This window comes from Hemiscyllium ocellatum, chromosome 9 (assembly GCF_020745735.1).
Source record: "Hemiscyllium ocellatum isolate sHemOce1 chromosome 9, sHemOce1.pat.X.cur, whole genome shotgun sequence".
Taxonomy (NCBI): Eukaryota; Metazoa; Chordata; class Chondrichthyes; order Orectolobiformes; family Hemiscylliidae; genus Hemiscyllium; species Hemiscyllium ocellatum.
The window spans coordinates 79,722,840-79,748,418 of record NC_083409.1 but is presented as its reverse complement, the minus strand read 5'-3'; the positions used below and the strand labels follow the sequence as shown (position 1 = coordinate 79,748,418).

Below are 25,579 nucleotides of genomic sequence, written 5' to 3'. Positions count from 1 at the left end.
TTCTTTTATACTGTAACTTGCATGTTTTGTACTTCTTATGCACTTTGCGCTGTGTACGACTGTGCAGTTTGTGCTGTACATGTAGCACCCTCAGTCCTGAAAGAACACTGTCTCATTTTTTACTGTATCAGCTATATATGGTGGAAATGACAAATAAAAAGCTACTCTACTCTACTCTACTGCATGCAGTATCTTCCCTCATTGCTCTCACCACCTCCACAAGTAACCCTGTGGGTCCTATGCACTGCTTACTCATTCGCCTGGGACACCTCATCACCACTCCACTATTTGCACCAACGCTAATAGTTGTGCCAGACACCTACATCTCACTTAATCCCTCCCTTTCTCTCATTATAGATTATATTAGATTACTTAGTGTGGAAACAGGCCCTTCGGCCCAACAAGTCCACACCGACTCGCAACCCACCCATACCCCTACATTTACCCCTTCACCTAACACTACGGGCAATTTAGCATGGCCAATTCACCTGACCTGCACATCTTTGGACTGTGGGAGGAAACCGGAGCACCCGGAGGAAACCCACGCAGACACGGGGAGAATGTGCAAACTCCACACAGTCAGTTGCCTGAGGCGGGAACTGAACCCGGGTCTCTGGCGCTGTGAGGCAGCAGTGCTAACCACTGTGCCACCGTGCCGCCCACTATCAGAGAAAACATCCCACAATAGGGCCGGAAGGGCCAGGAAGGGTGCTCGGGGCCCAATATTCAGTTCCTCACCCCCTACAAGGAAGGGATCTTGAATCTTGCTGGCAAGAACCAGGACAAGTCCTGTGGAGATGCAGAGACATCCATGTCCCAGCAATGAAGTAAGAGTTGTTCATTGTACTGTAACTCCCAATTTACTTAGGTCAATGTACATTTTACCTGCCACAGCTTTTAACCCTCGGTCACGGTGCCTTCTCTGTTTTGGGTCGTTCAGATAACGACACCATTTCTAGCCAAAAACAAAAATGTTGCCCCACTGGACATCCCCTTCACCACCTTTGAGGAAGAGCACATGGATGCTTCAGTGGAAGAACCATCAAAAGTGCTTCCTGCGTCGTCTGCCAGCTCAGATACTGACACTTCAGCAACACCATGAGGACCCTACTACTTCAGGCAAAGTGCAAAAAGACAAAGTAAGGCAAATATGCTCTGAGCATCCATGTAGGCACTGAGTGAACCCTAAGAGAGCAAGCATTCAGCCCTAAGATGCTCCCTGGTCCAATCTATGAGCAGGGTGCTTGTTCCTTCACACAAAGTCTCCTTCAACAACATAGTTGCTAGAGTGCTTCATAGAGTGCTTCATAGTGCAGCAATAAAGAGCAATTGTATTGGACTGTGCATTGGATATATGACATGCGTGGAGACTGGCATTTGTCAGGTATCAGCTTCTGTGGATGTAAGGTATGTGCTGCTACTGCCTGGGAGCATGTCCTGAGAGACTGGGGCCAGATGTCCAAGATGGCATTCAGAGGATCAACAGCGAGCTGGAGTCACCCGTTATCCACTCTGATTTCCAGATCTCTTGAGTTTTCTCCAGTTTTCCTCACGTCAATGGTAGGATAAGAGGCTGCAATTCAATGAGGCAAGGTGTGCAGTTAACAAGGCTTACAACAAGCAAAGGACAACAAACAAAAAAAAAGTAGGCAATTTGCTGCTGCTTAATGAGAATCGCATCGCGACACCCAAACCTCTGTTGGAGAATGCAGCCGATTGCTGCTAGTGTGGAGGAAGGCCTTGATGGATTTCTCTGTGGTTTCCCAGATTTCTCCCCCTAGTCTACATCATTTAGGGCCTACCCTGATTCTGCCCATCGTGTCAAGTGTCTTACGAGGGGGAGAGAAAATACTTTCATTTTACTCAAATACATGCTAAGGTAATAAAAGTTGGATCTTAAGGGAAATCTCCCAACCACTTTAAATTAATGAAAAATATGACGGATTGTGCTGCTCTCACCAGCTGAAAGACAGGAAGAACATTTAATGAAATGGGGTGGTGCTGTACTAGGACCTCACTTCCTTCCTGCCTCCACCAGAAAGAGATATTAGGTGGAAAGCTTTATGGTTGACCAACCATCTCCACTGCCAAATGAGGCCCATAAGTAGCGCATTAAGGACATCATGCAGCCTGCATGATAGATCAAACTGTCCCCTCAGGGGTGGAGGATGTCTCTCAATCAAAGGCAAAGAGTTTCTAATTGAGGGACTGGATATTGAGAAGGAGCAGACCTGATGAGAGTCACACCTTGTCTGTGCTTCTGACATCCCGACCCATTCTCCCTGTCAACACTACCTTGTGAAATCCGTTCCCCACTCTACTTACCTCTAGCTTAGAATCTTCAAAACACTGGGACTCGGGCAGAGAAGTTGTGGCTGTGGTGACAAGCTTCCTTGTTTGTCCCAGTGGCTCTTTTATAGCTCCCAGTACTTGCTGCATTGTCAGCTGATGGCAGTGTCCACAGGGAAAAGTTTTCCTTGTCTTGTGATCACATGTGTGTCCCATGCATGTTGCCAGCACTTTATACTTTAATTTGAGTCAAGCAAGAATCAGGAAAAGCAAGAGAAAAAGTGGAACCTGTCTGTTCTGCCGTCAGGAACGATGGCACCTCAGTTATACTTTCACAGAATGCAATTGCATATCAAATAGATATAGCCACCAGAAATACAACACGGAGATGTTTTAAATGCACATTTAATTGTAACTGTCTAAATTTAAATTATTTGAAGGAAAAATCAGAACGCTCTCAAAATGTTATCTCAGCTTTTCACGAGCTCACCAGCATTATACATTCTTGATATCATGAGCTGAAATTTAAAGTGGTTCATACTGTTACTATAAAAATTAAGAGGACACGTTCTGATATCCTTAACCATACTCTGACATGAATTAGAGTCAAATAGTGTGGTACTGGAAAAGCACAGTAGCATCCGAGGCGCAGGAGAATCGAGGTTTCAGGCATAAGCCCTTCATTCCTCTGGTTCTGTTGCTCCTTGGATGCTGTCTGACTTGCTGCGCTTTTCCAGCACCACATTCTCGACACTGGTCTACAGCATCAGCCATTCTCACTTTCTCCCTGTGACATGAATTTATAGGCCTTCAATTTTGCCTCTGACTGCTTGACTTTTTCATTCTTTCTTGGGACAAGAGTGTCATGAACTAGGCCAGCATTTATTACCCATCATTAAAGTGGGTAATAAATGGCAGCATGGTGGCTCAGTGGTTAGCACTGCTGCCTCACAGCACCAGGGACCCAGATTCGGGTTTGCACCTTCTCCCCGTGTCTGCCTGGGTTTCCTCTGGGTGCTCCGGTTTCTTTCCACAGTCCAAAGATGTGCAGGTCAGGTGAATTGGCCATGCTAAACTACCCATAGTGTAAGATGCATTAGTCAGAGGGAAATGGGTCTGGGTGGGTTACTCTTTGGAGGACCAGTGTGGACTTGTTGGGCCGAAGGGCCTGTTTCCACACTGTAGGGAATCTAATCTTAATTGCCCTTGAGAAGATGGCGATGAGCTGCCTTCTTGAACCACTGAAATTCTTATAATGTAGGTATTAGGAAGAGTTCCAGGAGTTTGCTCCAGTAACAGTGAAGGAATGGCAATTATAGTTCTAAGTCAGGATGATGTGTGGCTTGGAGGGGAGTTTGTAGATGGTGGTGTTCTCATGCACCTGCTGCCCCTGGTCCTTCTAGATGTTAGGGGTCGCAGGTTTGGAAAATGCTGCTGAAGGAGCTATGATGAGTTGCTGCAGTACACTTGGTTGATGCTACACCCTGCCACCACTGTGTCAGTGGTAGAGGGAGTGACTGTTGAAGGTGGTGAATAGGAGAATGGGATGCCAATCAACTCGGCGACTTTGGCCTGGATGGTGTCACAGTTCTTGGTTGTTGGATACACAACGCCAAGTAAAGATCATGCTATCATGCTTCTGACTTGTGCCTTATAGCTGATGAGCAGGCAATGTAAAGACAGAAGGGAAGTTATTTACCATCGAATTCCAAGCCTTTGACTTGCTCTTGAAGCCAGAGTATTATTTTGGCAGATACAGTTTAGTTTCTGCCCAATGATAATTCCGCCTCATCCCCACTCCACTTCCCTACAAGAATGTTGATATTGAGGGATTTAGCATCATTAATGCCAGGAGTTGGTTGAACGGAGCAACAAAAGGTCAGATTGATAAACAGAACTGTGTAGATACATAGAAATAGAGTTGAAGGCATTCTCTTTTTAAATTCAATGTCATAATAATTTTAGGTCTGTAGTTAGCAGATTACAATCTTCTAAGTTCCATGTCTTCCATATCAAGTACTATGTCTGTAAATCATGGCATTTATCTTTTATCTTCTGGAAGCAGAAAAATTATATGAAAGTGCAACAATCCCAGCATCCATGGAGCTAGTGAAAGTCCTCTATCAAAACTATGGCTGAAAATGTGTTGCTGGAAAAGCGCAGCAGGTCAGGCAGCATCCAAGGAACAGGAAATTCGACGCTTCATTCCTGATGAAGGGCTTATGCCCGAAATGTCGAATTTTCTGTTCCTTGGATGCCGCCTGACCTGCTGCGCTTTTCCAGCAACACATTTTCAGCTCTGATTTCCAGCATCTGCAGACCTCACTTTCCCCTCTATCAAAACTATAGCCAAGATTACACGATATGCGCTTCAGCTCAAAACTAGGAACACCTGACACAACACCAAAACAGCTGACAATTTAAAAATTGTCCTGAGTTTAGATCCATGATATTTAGCCACAGTAAAAAAAAACACAGGTCTGTCACAGAATCAGCTACAGATTTACAGTCCCCACTGCTTTTAGAACTATTGCATAGTAGAACATTATGGCAAAAAAAGGGGGATTTTCAATTACTTTTGTGTGAAAATTAGAATCATTTTTCCTCTTAAGGAGCCTAATTGGTGCAAATTCGCCCCATGCATGCACGTGAGTGAACTGTCTGTGGTTTTCCTAACATATTGCGCTTGAATGAGCTGGATATGCATCTGGTTGTTTACATCTGGACTCTTTGGCTGCTGTTCTTGCTGAAGAGACTCAAAGTAAATTATCATAGAAATCTGTCACTAACTTTGGAGAAACTAGTCACTTTGCTCAACCATGAGGTTACAAGTTGAGGGTGTCTGATGAGCAGAAAATTGAAAAAGCCCCTCCCACCCTATCAGCTGGAATACTGATTTCCAATTTTAGACTTTGCATGGAAAATTCACACCATATGTGAAAGTTGTTCAATGGTCATAAATGCCACAACTAGCCAAGGTCCCCTTCCTGATTGATATCTATTTCACCCCTGCTGAAAACTGCACTTGTGAGATTTTGAGGATGGTCAGTTGTGTTTAGTAATCATATTCTCCACAGTTAAACAGGCTCACAATGCTTCTTGCCATCAATGTCCAAATGTGATGAAAATGTCACTCAGATAAACTGCAATGGAGGCTGGCTGTAACATCAATCAGTAATTTGGGACGATGTTTGAAAAATAAATTTTAAAAATGCAATTTTATCCAAAAATCAGAAGTTATCAAGAGAACCCTCCATTATCATCATTACAGCATGTGAATGGAAAGAGGATGTTAAAAGCATTTTGATGGAAATATTTGTAATGATACAGCACTGTGCTAAAGCAAAGGGCAATTCCTTTTGCAGTGTGTTTTTCAGTATGTTACCAGAATACACAATGCTTTGATATGTTTCTGTTACACTGGTCTCTACAGCAAGCACAAAATCAAAGGGCCCCTGCGACTCATTCACCTGTCCTCTCCCTCCTTTATTTCATTCTGTGTGTGAAGAAAGGATGGTGTGCAGGTCAGCAGTTGTGCTGAGAGATTGAAAAACGATAAAAGCGAAGAAAAATTAATCAAAAAAATAATTTGCCCAGCATGATTAAAAAACATAACTTTTACACAACCGGCTAGCTCAGCACAAGTGACATTTGCAAGAGGGAAAAGTATCTTCAAAAGGTAAGAGCTTAAAAATAATAATTCATGGCTTTTCAACCTTTTACATGATGTTCCCCCACCAGCTAATTTTAGGTTTAATGGCAGCAAGGCAATTAATCTTTGTAAGCCTGGTGGCTCCAACACCTCTGACTTCAAGACAGCTCCTTTTTAGAGGAAAGCATTAGACATTTTTCCCTTGCTATTTTCTATGCTGCAAATTAATCTTTGTCGTACATCTCCAAAATGAATTGAAATTGCTTGCACATTGTAAATATTGTTTCCCTACGTGTGCAGGATCATGTGTCATAAAGTGAATGGAAGTGCATTTCCCTCTGACATTTTGTTAACTGAATTCCCTTTAAGGCAGCTATTTGAGACTATTAAGTGCTATCCCCTCATTTACAGACGGCTGATAGAAGAAATCTGGGAGTCTTTCTCTCCAACTCTTTTCCTGTATAGGCTTGACCATCTTTAGAAAGAATTTGTTTTTAAAAAATCAGCTGCATGAAAGGTAATTTCCCCATTCTATTTTATTTTTCTTTTCTTTGTTTGGATGAATACTTCTGCTTTCAAACCAATTACTATTTAAAACTTATGTGCCAAATTGTCTGGCAAGAGAAACTGTATTTCAATTTGTCATTGATTCACATGATTAGTGAATAGATGCCAGGTTAAGGAACCGATTTCATCGCCACAACACTGTACTTAGCACTGCATCACTGTGGGATGTCTGATTGTTTTAATTTGTGGAATGAGAAATTGCTGCAGTGTGAAATGATGAGTAAGTGAGAGCAGGCTTTTGTTTTGTTGGGATGGGATAGGTGCACGAAGAGTTAATGTATCGTAGCCACAAGGACCTGGTTTGAATCAAGTGTGGAAGAAGTTGACTGAGAAGATCTAGAATATTATATCATTTGGCTTTAATTTTGCTCTGCATGACAAGTGAGGATTTTCTCAAAACAGATTGCAATGATGCTAGTAAATTAATTTTATTAAATGTAACTTTTGCATGCTATTTGTCGTATGACTGCAGGGCTTTAATTCCTTCTTTCTTTAAATCCAACTCTTCCTGTCACTAATTCAGCAACAAGGACATGGAAGGAAATGAGTAATTCAGAATCTCGGAATAGAGATACTTTGTTAAAACATTGATCGGAAGTATTGTACTCAACATGAGTTGTACTCCAATTGATGGGAAAGGTAGCCAATGATATGAAAAGATGCAGATTATAAAACAGGAATTCTGGTCTTCTCAACATTTTTCCTTACAGATCTCTACAAAAGCAGCCTAATTTCCAGACAGAAAACCCAGTACTAATATCAATTTCAGCCATCTATCCAGACTTACCAACATGAGATCAAACTCATTCGGAGGCCTGAATCTCAATCTTGTTTGTTGGTAATAAGTCTGGTCCAGCCTCAGAACATTGTCAGATAAGGTGATAGAGTTTTGGCTAGACAATAGTGTTTGAGACTGGAACTGAAAACAGTGGCTTCAGTCTTCCAAATACTTGGTTGTGGGAAATTTTGCACATCTAATACTGGATTTTGGACAAGAACTCCAACACTTTAAAGGTAGTGGATGAATCAAACATGTAGAGCTGGGTGTCATCTTGAAGCTGTGGTTTTGGCTTATTTGGTTGACAGGCACCATGTAAACGAGCAATAGGGAGATGTCAAGAGTAAACCCAAGAGATTCCTGCAGACACAGGAAGAGGAGCAACTGCTAGTGATTTTCTGGCTTCTACTGAACAGGTGAGACTGAAATCAAGTTAGTGTGAGCCTCACCCAGTGAGCTGATGGTGGACAGCCATTGGAGAAAAATGCTGTAGTCAATTATGTCAAAAGATCACAGAATTAAAAAGAGAGACATGAAGGGAAGGTATATTTTTGTCACGATCACACAGAATTGGAGAGGACATAAGGAAAACAGAGGAAAAATTAGATACTATAAAACCACACCATATCTAGTCAGTACATAAAAGGAGGTGATTACCCAAACTGAAGCATAGACATAACTTTTTTTTAGAAAAAACTATTAATAGACTACAAAATTCTTTGATTTCAGTGAGTCCCTCTCTCACTGCACACCCCAGGTCATCCTCAGCACCGCCTTCCTAACCTGCAATCTTCTTCCTGACCTCTCCGCCCCCACCCCCACTCCAGCCCATCACCCTCACCTTGACCTTCTTCCCCCTATCGCATTTCCAATGCCCCTCCCCCAAGTCCCTCCTCCCTACCTTTTATCTTAGCCTGCTGGACACACTTTCCTCATTCCTGAAGAAGGGCTCACGCCCCAAAACGTCAATTCTCTTGCTCTTTGGATACTGCCTGACCTGCTGCACTTTTCCAGCAACACATTTTCAGCTACAAAATTCTTTTGCCACTTACTGTGAAGAATCTCAATTCTCGATGTAGGTCTGAATTTTCCCATTCTCAGATTGTGTTGAGTGAGATTCACGAGGTCCAGTCTATCATGGCCTGCAGCAATTTTTCTCAAACAAGCTTTTATTCTTCACCGTACTAATTATACAACCAAGCTATTTGGCTCCCTTCTCATTTTGTTGCACAGCAGGAGAGAAAAAGATGCTCACCATTACCAGGACCTCTGCGTACATGCCACAGGCACCATATTTAAAGCCCAGCTACACTTCATTCATTTCAAACATAGAGTCAAGAACTGCACCTCTGACTGTGATGCTCTACCATTGTCACTCAAGAAATGCCTAGCAAGCGGGTTACTTTCCCACTTTGTGGACGTGGCCCTCTAGGTCCTGGTGGATGGGGTGGTGAAAAGGAGGGAATTCCTTTATCTTGCTGACTGTTGTAGGAGGTCATGCCATATGACACAGGCACCTGGACTAAAATAGCACCATGCATCAGTGCCCGAACTCATAAGTATCACAGGAGAAAAGTCAATAAGTTTCTATACTGTGCAAGGGAGAGGACTACCATTTTACCTTGGCCACCTCACAGTCACAGGACTCCCATTCATTCTGTTCCAGTACAGATGCATCTCACCAAAATTCATTGGACCACAACTCTCACTATTGCATGCATCACATTCACTAAACAGCTCTAACCCACCTCATATTCCAAGCTACTAATCTTTCCTGTCCTCTGCATATCCCATTCACTCTATGGAGCTACCTCACCATAATTCCTGTCCTGCATCGCCAGTAAATTCTCTTGCATTTACTTTCATCATACTAAATCCCTTCTTTTGTCTTGATGCTTCAAAAATTGGTCCACATAGCAGAATGATGCCTCCGCAGCATCCCAACTAATACGTCTGTAATATTCAGGCTGGTTGCATTTTATCTTCAGGACTCGTCATGATCTAGTTGCCAGACTGCAAGAACATGGACATTCAGACTCTGTTAGGATCAAATACCTGACAGACCTTTGCCAACCTCTTGGACTGGATTTGGATGAAGCATTTGACTGACTGGCGAAATCTCCTGACTTACCGTAATCCCACATTATGACTTTCAGACAGGAATGTTTGGTTTAAGACAATGCAGTGCATTTCTTCTATCTTCTACTGGAAATGCAACATTGTTGTAGCACAGTGCCAAACAGCAACAAGACCCCTTTTGCTATTCAGTGCACTGCACTCTGACAAGGTGCCTGCCTTTCCCTCTGCACTAAAAGCCATGCAAGCCACAGAGGCTGGCAGCATCCAAGTAAGCAATAACGTAAGTGACCAACAAGAAATCAAGCAGAGAGCTAAAAGATGCTTCGATGCAGGAGATGAGTGTGCATCCCTGTACACAAAGCCACCTGGCAGAAATATGCATGTCCTGGGTGTCCCTGAGCTCCAAAGCAAAGTCCTGAAGGGCTAAAGTAGTGTCAGAGTTGGACCAAAAGCAGGCATGACACTGCTGAGGCTGGTGGCTTTGCCTATACTGTATTGCTAGGACAAAGGAAAGAGCAGAATAATGGAGCAGGCAGAGATGTTGTGGTGAAGAGAGAGTTCGATGCAAGCTTGAACAATCAAGCAATGTGCTGCAGCCACCAGGTACACTCTCTGATTTACAAGTCTCTAATTTGCACATTCCAGTTTCTTGAAAAAAGAAAAAAGTGTAAATGTTATAAAAGTGAGGAAGGTTGGGTTAATAATGTGCTGCAATACATAGAAATAAGGTAGTCACCATTCATTAGAGAAATTCTGAAGCTGCTATTTAAACATTAAAGAGGAAGATTTGGAAATGCTCTCTCAGTATCAAGATCCTGATCTTTATCTTCCGAACTTTCTTGTCACTGCCCACACTCTCCTCTATCCATTGTTCCTGATGTTTTAAGAATCTGATTACTGTGGAAAACCATTCAGTAACAAGGGGCACATTTCAATCTTTTAATCAAATCCCAAGCACACATCAGTATTTGTATGGGAAACAAGAAAAATATCCCACTAAAGAATTCCACACCAAATTGAATCTCAGCCCATCCCTAGTTAAGTCAAGGTAGTCGCTAAGCTGAAATCTGAAGAGAACAAATTCAGATGTTTTGAAACTGCTGAGCTATGTCACAAATCATATACCACTGGTCTTGTCCAAGGCAAAAACAAATCTGTTGCAATGGACTTTGTGGACATATATCCAAAATTAAAACCAACAACTGAAACTATTTAAACACAAAATATTCCAGGTAAATCCATATTTAATCCAAGCATTGAAATTTAATCTGACAAATGTCAATCCTTTCAAGTTCACGATACAGTATTCCTAATTTCAGCATAACATGTAGAACTCTGCTGTGCATGCAATGAGCTTTAATTTATAATGTATAAAATGGCATCAACTATATTCTGTATGCTATCATTTAACCATTACATCTCACCCTGGCAACTATAACTTCTCAATTCTTACACTCTTTCTGTTTTTTTTATTACTTATCCTAACTACAAGGAGGGATCATAGATAAACCGCCTACCAGAGCTCATTCCCTATGGGAAAGAAGCAAAGCCATAAGAGTATCAATGAGAAAGTATAAGGTTCAACATTCAATATTAACTTCAATTGCTCCTCTTTTAGAAAAAAATCAAATGCTACAGTACAAAAGCAGAAAGTTCCTTGTGTCATCTCTGTGCTGGTTCTCTGAAAGATGAACGAATTAGTTAGAAAATATTTGTCCTTTTCAAGTACCTTCTCTTCCTCTTTCACTAAAAGCTAGCAAACATACTCTGAAGGTCTTCACTGCGTCATTCCTATTGAAAGCTGTATGTGCTAGCTGTTCATCGGCCCATTATTGTAATTTGTCTTTCTTCTCTCTTTCTCTAGATGTGTTAGATAATGTTGGACTGTGCCCATTGCATCTAACCAGATCAGAACTTAACCACACATGCTCTCTCACCCATCTAGACACCAGTCCAGATGCATGCAGCCTCAAAGTTACAGGGGCATCTATAGGGTAATGCACCAGGTAAGGTAGACAACATAAACAATGCAGCTTTTGGTGGCAGAGGAAGGGGAAGAATTTCCTGTACTCAATGTTATGCAAGGTGCCACCAATACATCCTAACCTCTCTCCTATTTACCAAGAGGTCTTTCCTGCATTTGACTACCATATTCTGCAACTCAGAGGATCAACTGAAACTGGATTACCAAAATGAAGACATACGTCCAGAGGTACAAAAGGACTGGCAATTCACTGCTATCATTAAAACAACATTAAGGCTTATGTTCTCATTTTATACTGCTGACAGTCTGTGAGATTGTCAATATGAAAGTCGTGGTCATCTTCTAAAGGTTGCTTTTCAAATTGTTGGCTGTTCAATTTGTTGATGTACTTTTGTATATTTGGATGGGTTTCTATGCTGCCAGCATTGCAATGTTCTTCTAACTTGTTGATGACCTGGGACTTATCCCAGTAAGTAACTTGGATTTGAAACCAAATTTTCTACTTATACTTGCCCAATGTCCTTTGGTTCCACATGCATTGCAATACAAGAAACTGTTATGTAACTTCCGTGTGCCAACCTAGTTCTATGAAAGAACTTGCTGATGGTAGAAATAGCATTTCATTACTCCACAGTAATTGTTGATCCAACATTATGGTTTCAGCTGACTACAACCTTCCAAATAGGTATCAACTGTATGGCCCTTTTTCTTGTCCAGAACATCTTTATGAAAAGCAGTGATCAAAGTAGTGATGATTAGTGTTATTTATTAACATTTCTGCAAGTTCTTTTTCAGATAAATCATATTCATATCCTTTTCTGTAGCATCTGATGACTAATTTTCTATCTGTAAGACATGTATCAGAGTCTATGAATTTGGAAGTTGGTTTGTACATTTAGCCGTTGACCAAGTATTCTTCAGATCTTCATTCAATTCTTTTAAAATTGCCCTCGAAAAAACTGGATACATTTATTTGGCAAAGCTACTCATGACTGATGGCAAATAATATTTGAAGAGATCACTAATCATAATCAATTATGGCTAGACCTATGAAGTAAATCTGCATATGTTGCTTAAATAGCTGTATCACAGTGAAAATATCATTTGCTGCCCAATCCATAATCAAGTATTTGCCTTCAATTTCTTGTTGCAGGCTTCTGTGACTTTTTGTTTTCTTGAAGTATAGTGAGGGATTTTTTTTTCCCCTTTCTTTCACTTGATTCCACCCTTTTATTGTTCCTTATTTTGTTTCTACTTTACTTAATTTTTCATGATTGTGACCTCTAAGACATTTTGCCAAGTCTGAGTCTGTCTCTGTAAAAGGCTTGCAATTGCAGGTTTCAGCCACTAGAAACAGTTAGGGTGCAATGACATCATATCAGCTCTAGCACCAAATTGAAGACAAAATGGGAGAATCAACTTACTACTGCACACAGGTATACTGCTCTTGGTTAGAAAATCACCTATTCATGTTTAAAAGTTTTTTTTTGTTTTGAACAGCAAAGGTGTATATTTAACCTGATAGTATCCATTCAATGTCAGTTTTATTACTTCAGGAAGCTCTTCAACTGCAGGTTTTAATTTTAGTTCTGTAAGAAGCCTTTTGACTACTGAATCTTAACTTCTTGGAAGTGTTTAAATTTCACTTTATTTTTTTTAAAGGAAATAGTGGGCTTCTGGATTAATAGGTCTTGAAGTTTAAGAAGAAAGAAGGTAAGTATGCCTCCTGACCATTCAAGTGGGAGATGAGACTCATGTAAACCTATTGTGGTTGGTCATCCAAATGTTTTAAGATACAAGGGTGCTTAACCTTCAGTGAAGCTTCTTTCACAAGCAATATTGGTGCTTACAACAGTTTTTAAGATTAGATTACTTACCGTGTGGAAATAGGCCCTTCAGCCCAACAAGCCCACACCGACCCTCCGAAGAGCAACCCACCCAGACCCATTCCTCTACATTTACCCCTTCACTTAACACCACAGGCAATTTAGCATGGTCAATTCACCTAACCTGCACATCTTTGGATTGTGGGAGGAAACCAGAGCACCCAGAGGAAACTCACACAGACACGGGGAGAATGTCCAAACTCCACACAGACAGTTGCCGGAGGCGGGAATTGAACCCAGGTTTCTGGTGCGTGAGGCAGCAGTGCTAACCACTGTGCCACCGTGGTAGCTGATATACTAAGGATCTGCCACTTTCACCCTGTGATATATATGGTGGCTCCTTTAACATATGGACAAGAAATGGATCATGTAGTACTGAAGAATTCAATGAGCCTTTGTTGCAGTCTCTAGTAACCATATATGTACACAACAATCACAGGCACTTGTGTGTCAGAGCTTGCGCAGAATTATTCAAATGTATTGCAACAGGCTTCCTTCAGCATGTCATGCTGCAAGAGTACAGAACTCAGCAAGATGGAAACTACAATTGTTATGACTTTTTTTGTTAATCAACCTATTAAGAGATGTTATAACACACCTCCAGGGCAGCTGTTAACTTGGACCCAGACTTTCTGGGCCTGAAGGAGGACACCATCATAAGTGCCCTTTTAAATATCGCCAACTATTTTGGTATGATTTGAACGCTCATCTGAACATCTGAATTACTAGTCCAGTGACAGTACCACGACACCAATATTTCCCTCTTTGCTAAGCAATATATCATTGGATGACAGGTCATAATACACTGATGACATCATAACCATGTCTCTTAAAAGGTACACCATACAGCTGCTACAAGTCGCAACACAAGATACGGAGTGCATATTGGAGTGAATGCTTCTCTCACCACAGATCCCCTGAGTATTAATCACATTTTCTGCTTTTGTGCAAATCTTTAGGAACCTGTTAAAGTTCCCGGTTTTTAAATTTGCTTGTTCAACTGATCTTCGTTATTTTCAGTGGACAACTTCTGCAGGGTAAGTTCTTGCCAAGCAACTATGTATTGCTTCACATAAATGTACATTGCCTTGGGTGCAAATTGGCACTACTGATGGGAATTCTGATATATGATGTCCATCCTTTGAGAGGAAAGAAGCACCTGCCAAAGATGTATCAGAACTTTGAAATCAATAAAATGCTAAAGGGTGTTTAGGTTAGTGGAGATCCAGCATAAGGTCAAGGACCAGAGGACATAAAATTAAGGTGATTGACCAAAGATTTAAAGGTACTATTAGCTTGAAAAATTTTACACAGTGAGTGATTAAATCTTGAAAGTATTGCCCGCAAGTGTGGAGGAGACAGATTCAATTGTGGCTTTCAAATAGAAATTGAACAATTATCTGGAAGAAAATATTGTAGGACAATGGAAAAAGCTGGAAGTGGGAGTTGCTGAGCTGCTATTGCAGAGAGCTGGTATGGACATGATGAGCCGAATGGTCACCTGTATGCTGTAACCATGTCATAATTTTACAATTTGGACACTGAGTGAGGAGAAGCAATACAAAATAAGGGAAAGCATTCTAAAATAGGTGCAGGAATGGAAGGGTGCAAGTATACATGGGATAAATCATTGGAAGTTTATTAATGGTTAATAACACACTCAGGATCATGAGTGTGTAAATAGGGACAAAAGAAACAATGTCACAAGAAATGCTTATAGAATACAGGTTCATCTTCAACAGCAGCATTTTGTATTATGTAGGCATCATATTTTGGAAAGAATGCTAATGCTTTTGGGAGAGTGCCAAAAATATTTATGAGCATAATTTCAAAGATCAGGGACTTCAGTTAGGAGAGAAAGTGAGGACTGCAGATGCTGGAGATCAGAGTTGAAAAGTGTGGCACTGGAAAAACACAGCAGGTCAGGCAGCATCTGAGGACATTCCTGATGAAGGGCTTATGGCTGAAACGTCGACTCTCCTGCTCTTCGGATGCTGCCTGACCTGCTGTGTTTTTCCAGCGCCACACTTTTCAACTTCAGGTATGAGGATAGATTGGGAAGCTGGAACTGTTCTACTTACAGAACAAAAGATTTTGGGGAGACTTGATAAAGATGTTCAACTCCTAGTGGGACAGTGTAATTAGATAGAAACATTTCACATAGGTGGAAATTTGAATCGGAGAAGAACTAATCGAAAAATCTTTTCATTTAGTAAGTTGTCAGGAACTGGACCATGCTGTCTGGTAGTGTGGTAGAGGAAGATTCACCCATGGCTTTCAAAAGGGAATTGGCTATTTATCTGAAGAGAAAAAAAAGTAAGGCTGCAGAGAAAGGATGAAGACAGGAACCAGCTTAACTGCTCGTGCAGAACACTAGCATCAATACAAAAAGCCAAATGGCCATACTGTCTGATAAAATTTTGTGCACCCAATGGCTCAAGACCTGCAGAAGCTTTTTAGTTCATTGCTATTTTAATAAACTAAGTAAAATATGTTTAAAATAGTTTATTGATACCCTTTATTAATATCTAATTCTATTCCAATTACATCGGCTTAACACAGTCACTGAGTTATAAGGAAGAAAGCCTTGATGCAAGAGGAAAGGAGGGAATGCTTGAAGAAAAGAAAATGGTCTTGTAAATTTTCCCTTTAAAAGTCCTTGACATTAATATTCTCACAGCATCAACAAATTCAGGAGAAAGATCTCTGCAATAAAGGCTACAGTAGCTGCCGAAAGTTAGTCATCTGATGGTGCTGCCTTTTAACAGCTTATTCTTACAGAGGATTGACGGGAGCCCACAATATTTTCTGCTCCTTAATCCCACTCTAAGGCAGCAGAAAGTCCTTGAAGAGTGCTTGTTTAACAAGGACTTAATTCTAACTTAACTTAAAATGAGGTGCTCCAGGGACTAGACTGTTCTCATGCCAGTTAAAAGGATCTGTCCCCTAGTATCTCTTTTGAATTCTCTCAATTTCGTTCAGGTTTTGTACCTTATAGCTCTGTCTTTCTTTCAGTTACTCATTTGAAATGCTACATCATTTTTTTAGTTCCTTGATCTCATTTCCTTTGTACGCTTATTTCTCTCATGCATGTTTTTTTTTCTCTCTTTTTATCTTGCCTATCTTTTCTTTGCCTTCTTGTTTATTTCCAATCTATTTTCCTCATCTCCTTCATGACTCCTGTTATTTTTAACATTAACTCAGGCTCACTTACCTTCACAGTCCCTTGGATTGTGCTGTCCTTCAACATGGAATGCTTACTGTTGAAGAAACAGGAAATAATTATTTTACTTTATTGCAGTTCATGTCTTGCCCACAGTTCCAGATAATTTTCTGCTTGAGCACAACTACAACATGCTAATGCTTTTTTATTATTTATAACCTTTTTTCTCCAAAATTTCCCTGCACAAACTGTTGCAAAGCATATTATAATTATTTACATGTACTGTGAAATAATCAAATGTGCATTTTGGCAGTTTCTGTATAACATATCACACAATAAATTGCATCTCATCGAAAGCACATCAGCTGTCCAAGTGCACACATGTCAAAGTGACATTATTTCTGCTTAGCACAAGAAAAATAAAAAAATTGGATTTCAAGATTACCCACGGATCAAGCTGCACAACATTTTTACCCACATACCAAAACTCCAAGTTGTTTTAAATAGATTTAGGAGACAAAGTTGAGAGTTGCATTATAAAGGTCAGTTATCACATTGATTTAGAGGTCTGGGCAATATTACTTTGAGTCATTTGATAGCGCATTAAAAGAGATAGTATCCTTTCTATTGCCACCTCTGGGATCTAACTAAAAGCGATTCAAGGAAAAATATATAATCTGCTTAACATAAATGGTTTGTGCCTGTGATTCCCACAAAGAGAATTCCTAAGCCGGAGGAGATGCAGGGAAGAAGTCGGTTGATTCTCCACATGAGGAGGACAGTTACTCTGAAAACCTCGTGGCAGGTAGTTACTGATCAGTGGCAGATTGCAATTCTTTTCACAATCAAACAAAAAAAGTTCATGTAATTTCTGAATGTTTGGATGTGCTGCTCTTCAATCAGCTAACAACTCTGCTTCTTACAGTCTCTTGGTCTTGATCCTTATGTGATCACTGATAGGGCCAGTTAACTTTTCTAAATTGTTTGAATAATCAGTCAAAAACTAAATGAATAAAGTTGGATGAAGATTTTTTTTACTGCAGAATGAATATGTTACTGCATCAATAATCCATATGCCTGCACTGATAACCTACCAACATGAATTCAAATACAGCTGCAGAGGCAGGTTTTAAATTCAGTTAATTAAATAAATCCAGAATATTTTAAAAACTGGCATTAGTAATAGTGATCATCAAATCTCTGTGTTGCTATAAAAATCCATCAAGTTCACTAATTTCCTATCTGGGAAATAAAACTGCCATCTTTACCTAGTCTCACTTATATGTGATTCCTGATACACAGCTACATAGTGACTATATACATACTTGGCTATGAAATGAACAGCCACCAAATGGACCAAGCTGCTATTCTTGCAATGATTGAACTGGCACCAACTCAAGGATACTTAGAGGTGAGCAATAAATATTGGCCTTACCAGCAATTGCCACATGCAAGAATGAATGAAGTCAGTATTGTCAATCTGAAACCACCATTGCATTTCTTTACAATCTTTCACTCACCGTTTCCCCATCTATCCCCAAGTCCCCGCATACACTGCACATTATTCCCACTTCATCCTTAAATGCACATCGCCTGTCATTATTGCTTATCTGCCATTCAAGCCCTATTTTCCTAGCAAATGTGTGGTTGGGAAACAGCAGCTTCTCAGAGAGATCATGAAGATATCAGAAATGGTTGTTAAATATATTTTTTAAGTGTCCCCTAATTTCCAGAAAGTTACGAATCAAGTTGCTCCTTTCTAAAACATTTAGTTTGACACAAGTATTCCCAATGTTAAAATATTTCACTTCTGCCTCACCTTCTGGAATGCAAGGCTGAGCTGATGACTATCATGCCTCCAACATCTTCACCAAAGCCATCTGCTGGGAGGTGCATGAAGGTCAACTGAATTTCCTTCCTTGTCTCTGTTGGAGACCTTGACCTATGCTCAGTGATTGCACCAAATAGCATAGCCAAGTTTGAAGGATTGTCCTGTCAGGAATTAAAATTGTAAAACAGTTTCCTTTCAATCCATGGTGCAGCCTGTTAGATAGACCTGTGGCCACACTCTACAATCATCCTTTATTATTATAGTTAATCTACTGCCAATAGAGACATTGTACAAATAACAGAAGAGATGATTGCTTTGCTCAAAGAGATGGTCATTTGGGCTAAAAGCCTGTTCAAAATACGTAATCTGGCAAAAAAAATGAATTCAATTAACAGGCGTAAACAGTTAAAAGAATTCAGCTAATATGCTGTGAAACAAAAGTTGTTTGGGATTTTCAATTTCCACTCATTTAAGAGATAATGATATTCATTTATCAGGCAGTCACATATACCATTACAGCAATAATAATCACAGAATTTGTTCTGCTCTAAACTACTGTCCATTTTTGACCACTATATTCTATGCAATACAAAGATATAACCTACAACTTCCATATATTTTCCTTTCTCTCAATATCAACGTACTTGTAAAATACAATTCTTCAATTTTTAAAAAAAAAGATATGGTGATGAGATGATTTTTTTTCTCTTTTTTTCTTGGTTTCAAAGCACTACAAACCCAGGCTTTGAGCAGGTAATCATGTGACTAGGTCCCAGACCTCCCAGGGTGCAAGAGAATGACTTCCATTTTCCACTGTATGGCAAGGACTGTCTGTCATTTAGAATTGCTATACCACAGCATAGCTGGGTGTGTGGATGTAAAAAAAGGATGTGGATTGTGGTTGATTTCACATGGAAACCTATGATTTTGTGCCCCATGGTGCAGTATATTGTTGATTTAGACATGGTGCTAATTTTCCTGCAGAAAATTTATGCTTTTCCACTTTTCCATCTCTCAATATTCCCATGCCACACATATACCCCCAAATAGAAAATGAAGGAGATCTCTGTGATACACCGCCATAGTATTTGCAGGGGAACACTCAGCAGGTCATTTCTATTTCAATCTATCCCTCTTTCTCTTTGGTAAGGGTGCATGCTCTCTCTTCAGTGCCCCTTTGTAGAATAAATGAGATTAAGAATTTATAGTTTTTGGAATTATTGATGCAATCCTATGGTTTGTTATGCATATGTGCATGGTGGTACTCAATCACTGTGACTCTTACAAGGTGACCACAAAATAATGTAAGACTACAGTTGTAATACAAGCAGGTGAAAATCAACTTTACAACTTTATAGATATTCCACTGGGATTTTTTTTTATCTCTGTGGAAAAGTATGGGTGTGATTTTGCAGGAGGCTATACAGGGAGGAAAGCAGTATCAGGACGTACTGACTTATATCTTCTCAAATAAGAACTCTGTCCTTTTTACCAGCCTTAGGAGCAGGTTTCATATTTGCACCCCACTAAAAACGTTCATACTATATAGAACCACGTAATCAACATTACACCAAAGAAATGCAAACAAACTACTATCAGAGTAATAATGACAAATGGACAGATGTGTGTGATAGATTGTGACAAAACATATTTGGTGCCGTTCTGGGAACATTCTTTTTTATTAGTTTTCTATAAAACAGATTACTAACCTTTAGAACATATTAATCTGTATTCTAGCCAGGAAGAATTTTCTTATTAATTACCCTGAAGTAAAACTCTTCAATTATACATTTAAATTATTGAAGTTTCAATCTAGTCCCTTATGAAATTTCCCCTTTTAGACAAGTTCAATTTGAAACAATTATACAGCTTTAGAAAATGAGTTGGAAATAAATTTTTTATTAAAGTAATTATGCAGTGGCAGATGTACATTATTCTTTTGCAAACGAAAACAGCACCGAGAAATAATGATTTCCTTTTGTCACATCAAATTTGTAACTGTTTTCTTCCCCTTCCCTCATCACACACTTAACTGTTGAATGATGTAAATGCTATAAAGTACATCTATCTACTTGAGAATGTATTGTACAAAAATTACATACTTAGAGCACCAATGCCATCAGCCTCAGGGGGGAACCAGCTTACTATAAAGGCCAGATCTTAACTGCATCCGCCTTGCAACTTTGGGAATGACTGATTATAAGACAGCAAGTATTAAAAAACATTACTAAGCGCTGGTCGCCAATAAGGGAAGACAGATCAAATCATATCTGTGCTGCAGACACTAATATCCTAGGCTGCAAACAGGGACATCAATAAATTTTTATGAGACTTTGAAAAGATCAACACAGTAGATGTGACAAAAAACAATGCTCCTGTCATGTTCAGTTTGTCCGCAGCGCTCAGCCGCAGATGCCTACGAGTATGTCAGCAGAGCGAAATTTAATTTTACAAGATTAAATCCACCTTCATTTGGCAGATGGCCGGATGCCTTGAAATAAGCATTGAAGGTGCTTCTTGAAGACATGGGGTGCTAAGCTCCTCCAGGATATTTTGTTTTAAAGCAGCATGCAAACCAGGGAAACAGAAAAAAGCTTCTGATATAAGGCAAGACTAATGTAATAAATGCATTATGGAAATGGAAAGTATTATTGAGACAGAGAGATAGAAAGAAAAAAGGAGGGGGTTGCACAGATGTAAAGTGGATTTGAAATTCCTTGCCTTCCCACTGTCCAGTCATGCATCTCGCTTTTCATCATGTACATAATGCAGCCCAAATGAGTTTTTTTTTGTCTTCCTTATAATCCAGTTTACTGGATTTAAAAGAAATAAAATCTCAAATTCACATATTTCTCAGGCAGCATAGGAGCTACAACCTGCCAGTGACAATTTGAAGAAGTCAAAAAGAGACTAACAGGTTCACAAGAAAAAGAGAAAGGAAAGGAAAAGTAAAAAGTGGAAAAACCAAAAAGGGCAGATTATCTCTTTTTTCTATAGAGTTGTTGTGAAACCTAGCAGACTGTTTGGTTGAATAAGAGAATAAAAAGAGAGTACTATGCTGTCTGGGAGGTGATGTCAATTCTTCCGATAATTCATTCACAGAAAACAAAGGGACAGATTATGTTAGTTGTCAAAATGCAACTTATCACAAATATCTCTGGAAGCCTGTTATGCATTTTGTCAAATAGGGTCATTAATACTTTGTGCAAGATAGATCAAATTAAACCAATTAAAAATGATAACTGGCTTCTTCCAGCTTTGGGGTGATAATCAATGCTCACAAATTAGCATTCAACAAAGTTAATTGTTCCTTTGAAAAAGGAAGAAAAATCCAGTTTTGAGTTTTACATATTTGTTTTCTTGGGGAAATTATTGACTTGCTTTTAGTACTGTCTTGTGAAGAAGAAATAATTAATTGAAAACCACAAACGTTCAAAGCGTAACCAATTGAATAATTGGATTTTAGACTGAGGGTTTTGCATTCAGGCATTATCCAATGTGATTCTACTTATAACACAGGAGAGGGGTGAAGAGCAGCACTTTCAATGTCTTTCTTTAAATTATTTTTTTTATTGTCCTTTTCTCTAAGGGTGAAGTGAGGCCACAGCCCAGAAATACTTGAAATCGAGCAGTGTTCAAGTCCCTGGTGTATTCAACAAGCTTCAAGCTCACTTTTGTTGTATAACAATACTGCAGTGTCCCATTTCTGATGATCAATATAATTAACTTTCCAGTCAATTTTACACATTCAGAGTAAGCTGCCAGGGGATCTCTATGACTAAAAGATCATATAAAACTAGAAGGTATACATATTTCACAATATTCACTTAGTGATATCACAGGACCACTACCTTCTAGTTGACCATCAGAACCCCAGAAGGATACCAGTTGGCCCATTTTCTCTGTGTTGGCATTGTCCAGAGTAACTCAAACCCATTTCTCTGCCTTGATCTCTTCTCATCCACCATCTGTCTTTCTAATCCTCCAAAATGTATATGTCTTCTTGAAGGTATGTTTACTGCCTTCTCATTATGTTTTCTGATGCTTTAATGTCAACAGCCAATGTTGTACATACATATATTTTCTCTTGCCTATGCAAGAACAAATTCCTTGTTTTCTGGCCATCAGGCACTTTATATCTGTATTGTTATATGTTGTTCTTATTTTGTGTGCCTGAAAGTTTCAAATAAAGCCGTCACAATAATTATTGAAAGCCTCCAAAAAAGAACACTGTGCACCTACTGTATTCCTAATTATCTCAAAACAATTATCTCCGATTGAAAAACAACTAATCCATTTTTACCCATATTATCCTTGTCTCTTTCCTTCACACAAAGTTTTCCAACAGCACCCTCCTGACCCTTGGCACCAATTATCTATTTGAGGAAAATTGAAAAATTGTGGCTGGTGCTTCTACTGTTGTCTTTCTGACTTCTAGCAACAGTTTAGTAAACAAGCAATCATAGCCCATTGATTTAAACATCTTGATCTTTCCATACTTTCAGAATCAGATTATCTCCTTCATTTATCTGTAACAAATATGTTAGGCTCATTATATAGTAATTGTTCTCGCATCAATTGTCCACATTGATTATTTGGCTCAGCTCACTTTCCAGAACATCATCAAGCCATATTTTTCCACATCCTTATCTAATGAATAATCCCATATATTGGTAAAACAAAGTTCCCCACTTTGACTAAGTTATCGTTATACTATAATTGTTTCACTTCTAACTCTAATTTTGAATCCAATGATATTTTGAACTCAGATTTACGCCTTTTTTTGTAACTTTAATCTTTTTACCTTCATTTTTGTACTTAGATTTACATGTAACGATCCTTCTGCACCAGTCTTTATGACCCTCACTATCTCAGTGTATTTATTTTATTTTTTCACATTGATTGTATTTTCCCTTTGTATATTTTAATTTATATTTCTGTTCCTATTTCAATAGCTTTCACCAAACTTTACATTCCAACTCCATCTCCAGCCAGCCACTGGTCTACTACAACAAGGATATGACTGATGTCTTCTCTTGTTCTAGAAATCTCTGCTGCGTTTAGGAATATGAATGTTTTCTACCTCCGTCTGCACATTTACCTTGGTCCACCTAATGGATCCAGTGTATGGCACTGACACAATCTGGAAGAGGTTTTTCCAACCCAGTGCCTAGATCTATAAACTCCATCTGCAAAACCTCAAATGTACCACAGTCTGTGTTAGTAGTTCTAACATTGATCATGGCATTTGACTGATTTCCCACCCTTCCTGTGTTTTTTGCTCTATCCATACAATTTGTGCCAGAGAGTCAAAAACCATTCAGAACTTCTGATCGTATCTGCAATTCAAGTTATCCATATCAAAGTGGCCTGCAAAGTGCTGTCTGTGGCATGCACTTGTAAAGATTATAAACACTACAAAACCAACTAAGTTCTTGAAAGTGTTAGTCTTAGAAGATGGTTTGGGGTTCAAAATTATAACTGGGTATCATTCCAAATACATATGAAGGAACTAACTTATAAAAAGCCACAGGAAATGAGTTATATCAAAGAATTCTTGCAAAAATATGTTCAGAACAATGCAACTGAAATGTTGTTCTGTGAGCACAACCATATAAAAGCTTTACATGTTTGAATTAATTCTTTGATTCACTATTTGAACTGAGACATGAATCTACTTGAGATACTTAAAGGCCAGAGTAACCTCGCTTCTCCATTGCTGTCCTTTCCTCCTCAATTTTTTTTATTATTCACAACTATAATGTTGCTCTTTCATCGTCAGTCATTAATAATAGGTGTAATAAAAGACGTCTTGGTATGTCCAAAAATGGTTCAGAGAGAAGAAATTTTATACATTTTTTTTGCAGTGAGGACTCATAATCAATGTGTTTTATACTTTGTGTCATGATATATAAGGTAGTGTAAGAGGGATTGGCTGTTTGATAGAGTTCTTGTTGGTGAGGGACCCATAAACAAAGCTGAACGCAAACAAAGGTTATAATATATCAGTGTTACAGAGATGGGAATGCTCAGAGCTAAATGTTCAATAATGAAACACTCATCTAAAACCTATCAGAAGTGTTAGCTTACATCAAATTTACCAGCTAAGTGCTGCAATAATACTTTTCCTCTGATCCTCACACACACAACTGCTGTTAGCTTTGTACATTTCATCCTCTTCATCACAAGATAAGAAAAATCATATGGAAGCTTATTTGCCATTATTTGTGCTGCGCAGGACACAAATGCTTTAATCTAATAATGCTGTCTTGTACAAAAGGATTTTTTAATATATGTTTGTGTATTATGCTCTGATCGAGTTTGTATAATACAGTTTTGTTAATCCTTTATTGGAAGATAAGAGTAAGTACAGGCTGTGCGATTTATCCACATTGCTAGCTTTGAGCCCAAAGCTAGGACTTACTCAGACCACCTTCACCTGTGCTGCTTAAAATGTTGGGCTCCTACCTATTACTCAGGGAAATATGTCTATATCTTTGCATGCTTGAACAAAAAAATTAGAATTTCTGTCCTTTGTGCTGGTCATGTTATGCTTCCTAATGGAACACCGTATCCTTTGAATTACTTGGATTGATATTATTTTATCTCATTTAAAGTGATTAAAGTATTATAGCTTAAGCAGACCAAGTTGGAAATTTTAATTTGGACTTCCATCAATTGTCACTCAAATGGGAGAGCTGATGCAATGTTGGACTTCAAGCGTCTCTCATCTCTGGATTGTAAAATCACCATAATCTCAGTGGATCATAGGGCTATTCTCTCATTAATAAAAAAGAGAGAGACAACTGGCGGTGAGTTTAACCTGAGGGCCACCTTGCCCATCACCGGAGGCATATCTGAGAAGGTGGGACCTTCACAGTAACCTCAACTGGTGTGAGAATTGAACCTGTGCTATTGTCATCATTCTTACCATCCAGCCAACTAAGCTAGTTAAACCCCTAGGAGAAAGTGAGGACTGCAGATGCTGGAGATCAGAGTTGAAAAATGTATTGCTGGAAAAGCGCAGCAGGGCAGACAGCATCCAAAGAGCAGGAGAATCGACGTTTCGGGCTTGAGCCCTTCTTGGGGAAGAAGGGCTCATGCCCGAAACGTTGATTCTCCTGCTACTTAAACTCCTATCTGGAATACACAACGAATAAATCACGAAGTGGAGAATCATAGGCACAAGCCAAAAGAATGACTGTGCCAGTATTTTCTTCATTAATGAGATGCATATCTTGACAACTAATTACAGGTCTGTCCAGTAAGTATCTACATTTATTTTAGTACCTGAAGATTGCAAAATTGGGATCAGTTACACTCATCATTTGATCCTTTTAGATTCTGTTT

General features: G+C 39.3%; 1 protein-coding gene across 4 annotated transcripts in view; it reads right to left on the bottom strand.

Annotated features, from left to right (window-relative positions):
• rnf220a (ring finger protein 220a) overlaps positions 1 to 25,579 on the bottom strand; it is a 508,473-nt gene that overhangs the window by 142,061 nt on the left and 340,833 nt on the right. For all 4 annotated transcript variants that reach the window (XM_060830505.1, XM_060830506.1, XM_060830502.1 and 1 more), the window contains exon 4: positions 16,450 to 16,495. In XM_060830505.1, the coding sequence (XP_060686488.1) occupies positions 16,450 to 16,495 (46 nt within the window). The remainder of the gene's footprint in view (positions 1 to 16,449; positions 16,496 to 25,579) is intronic.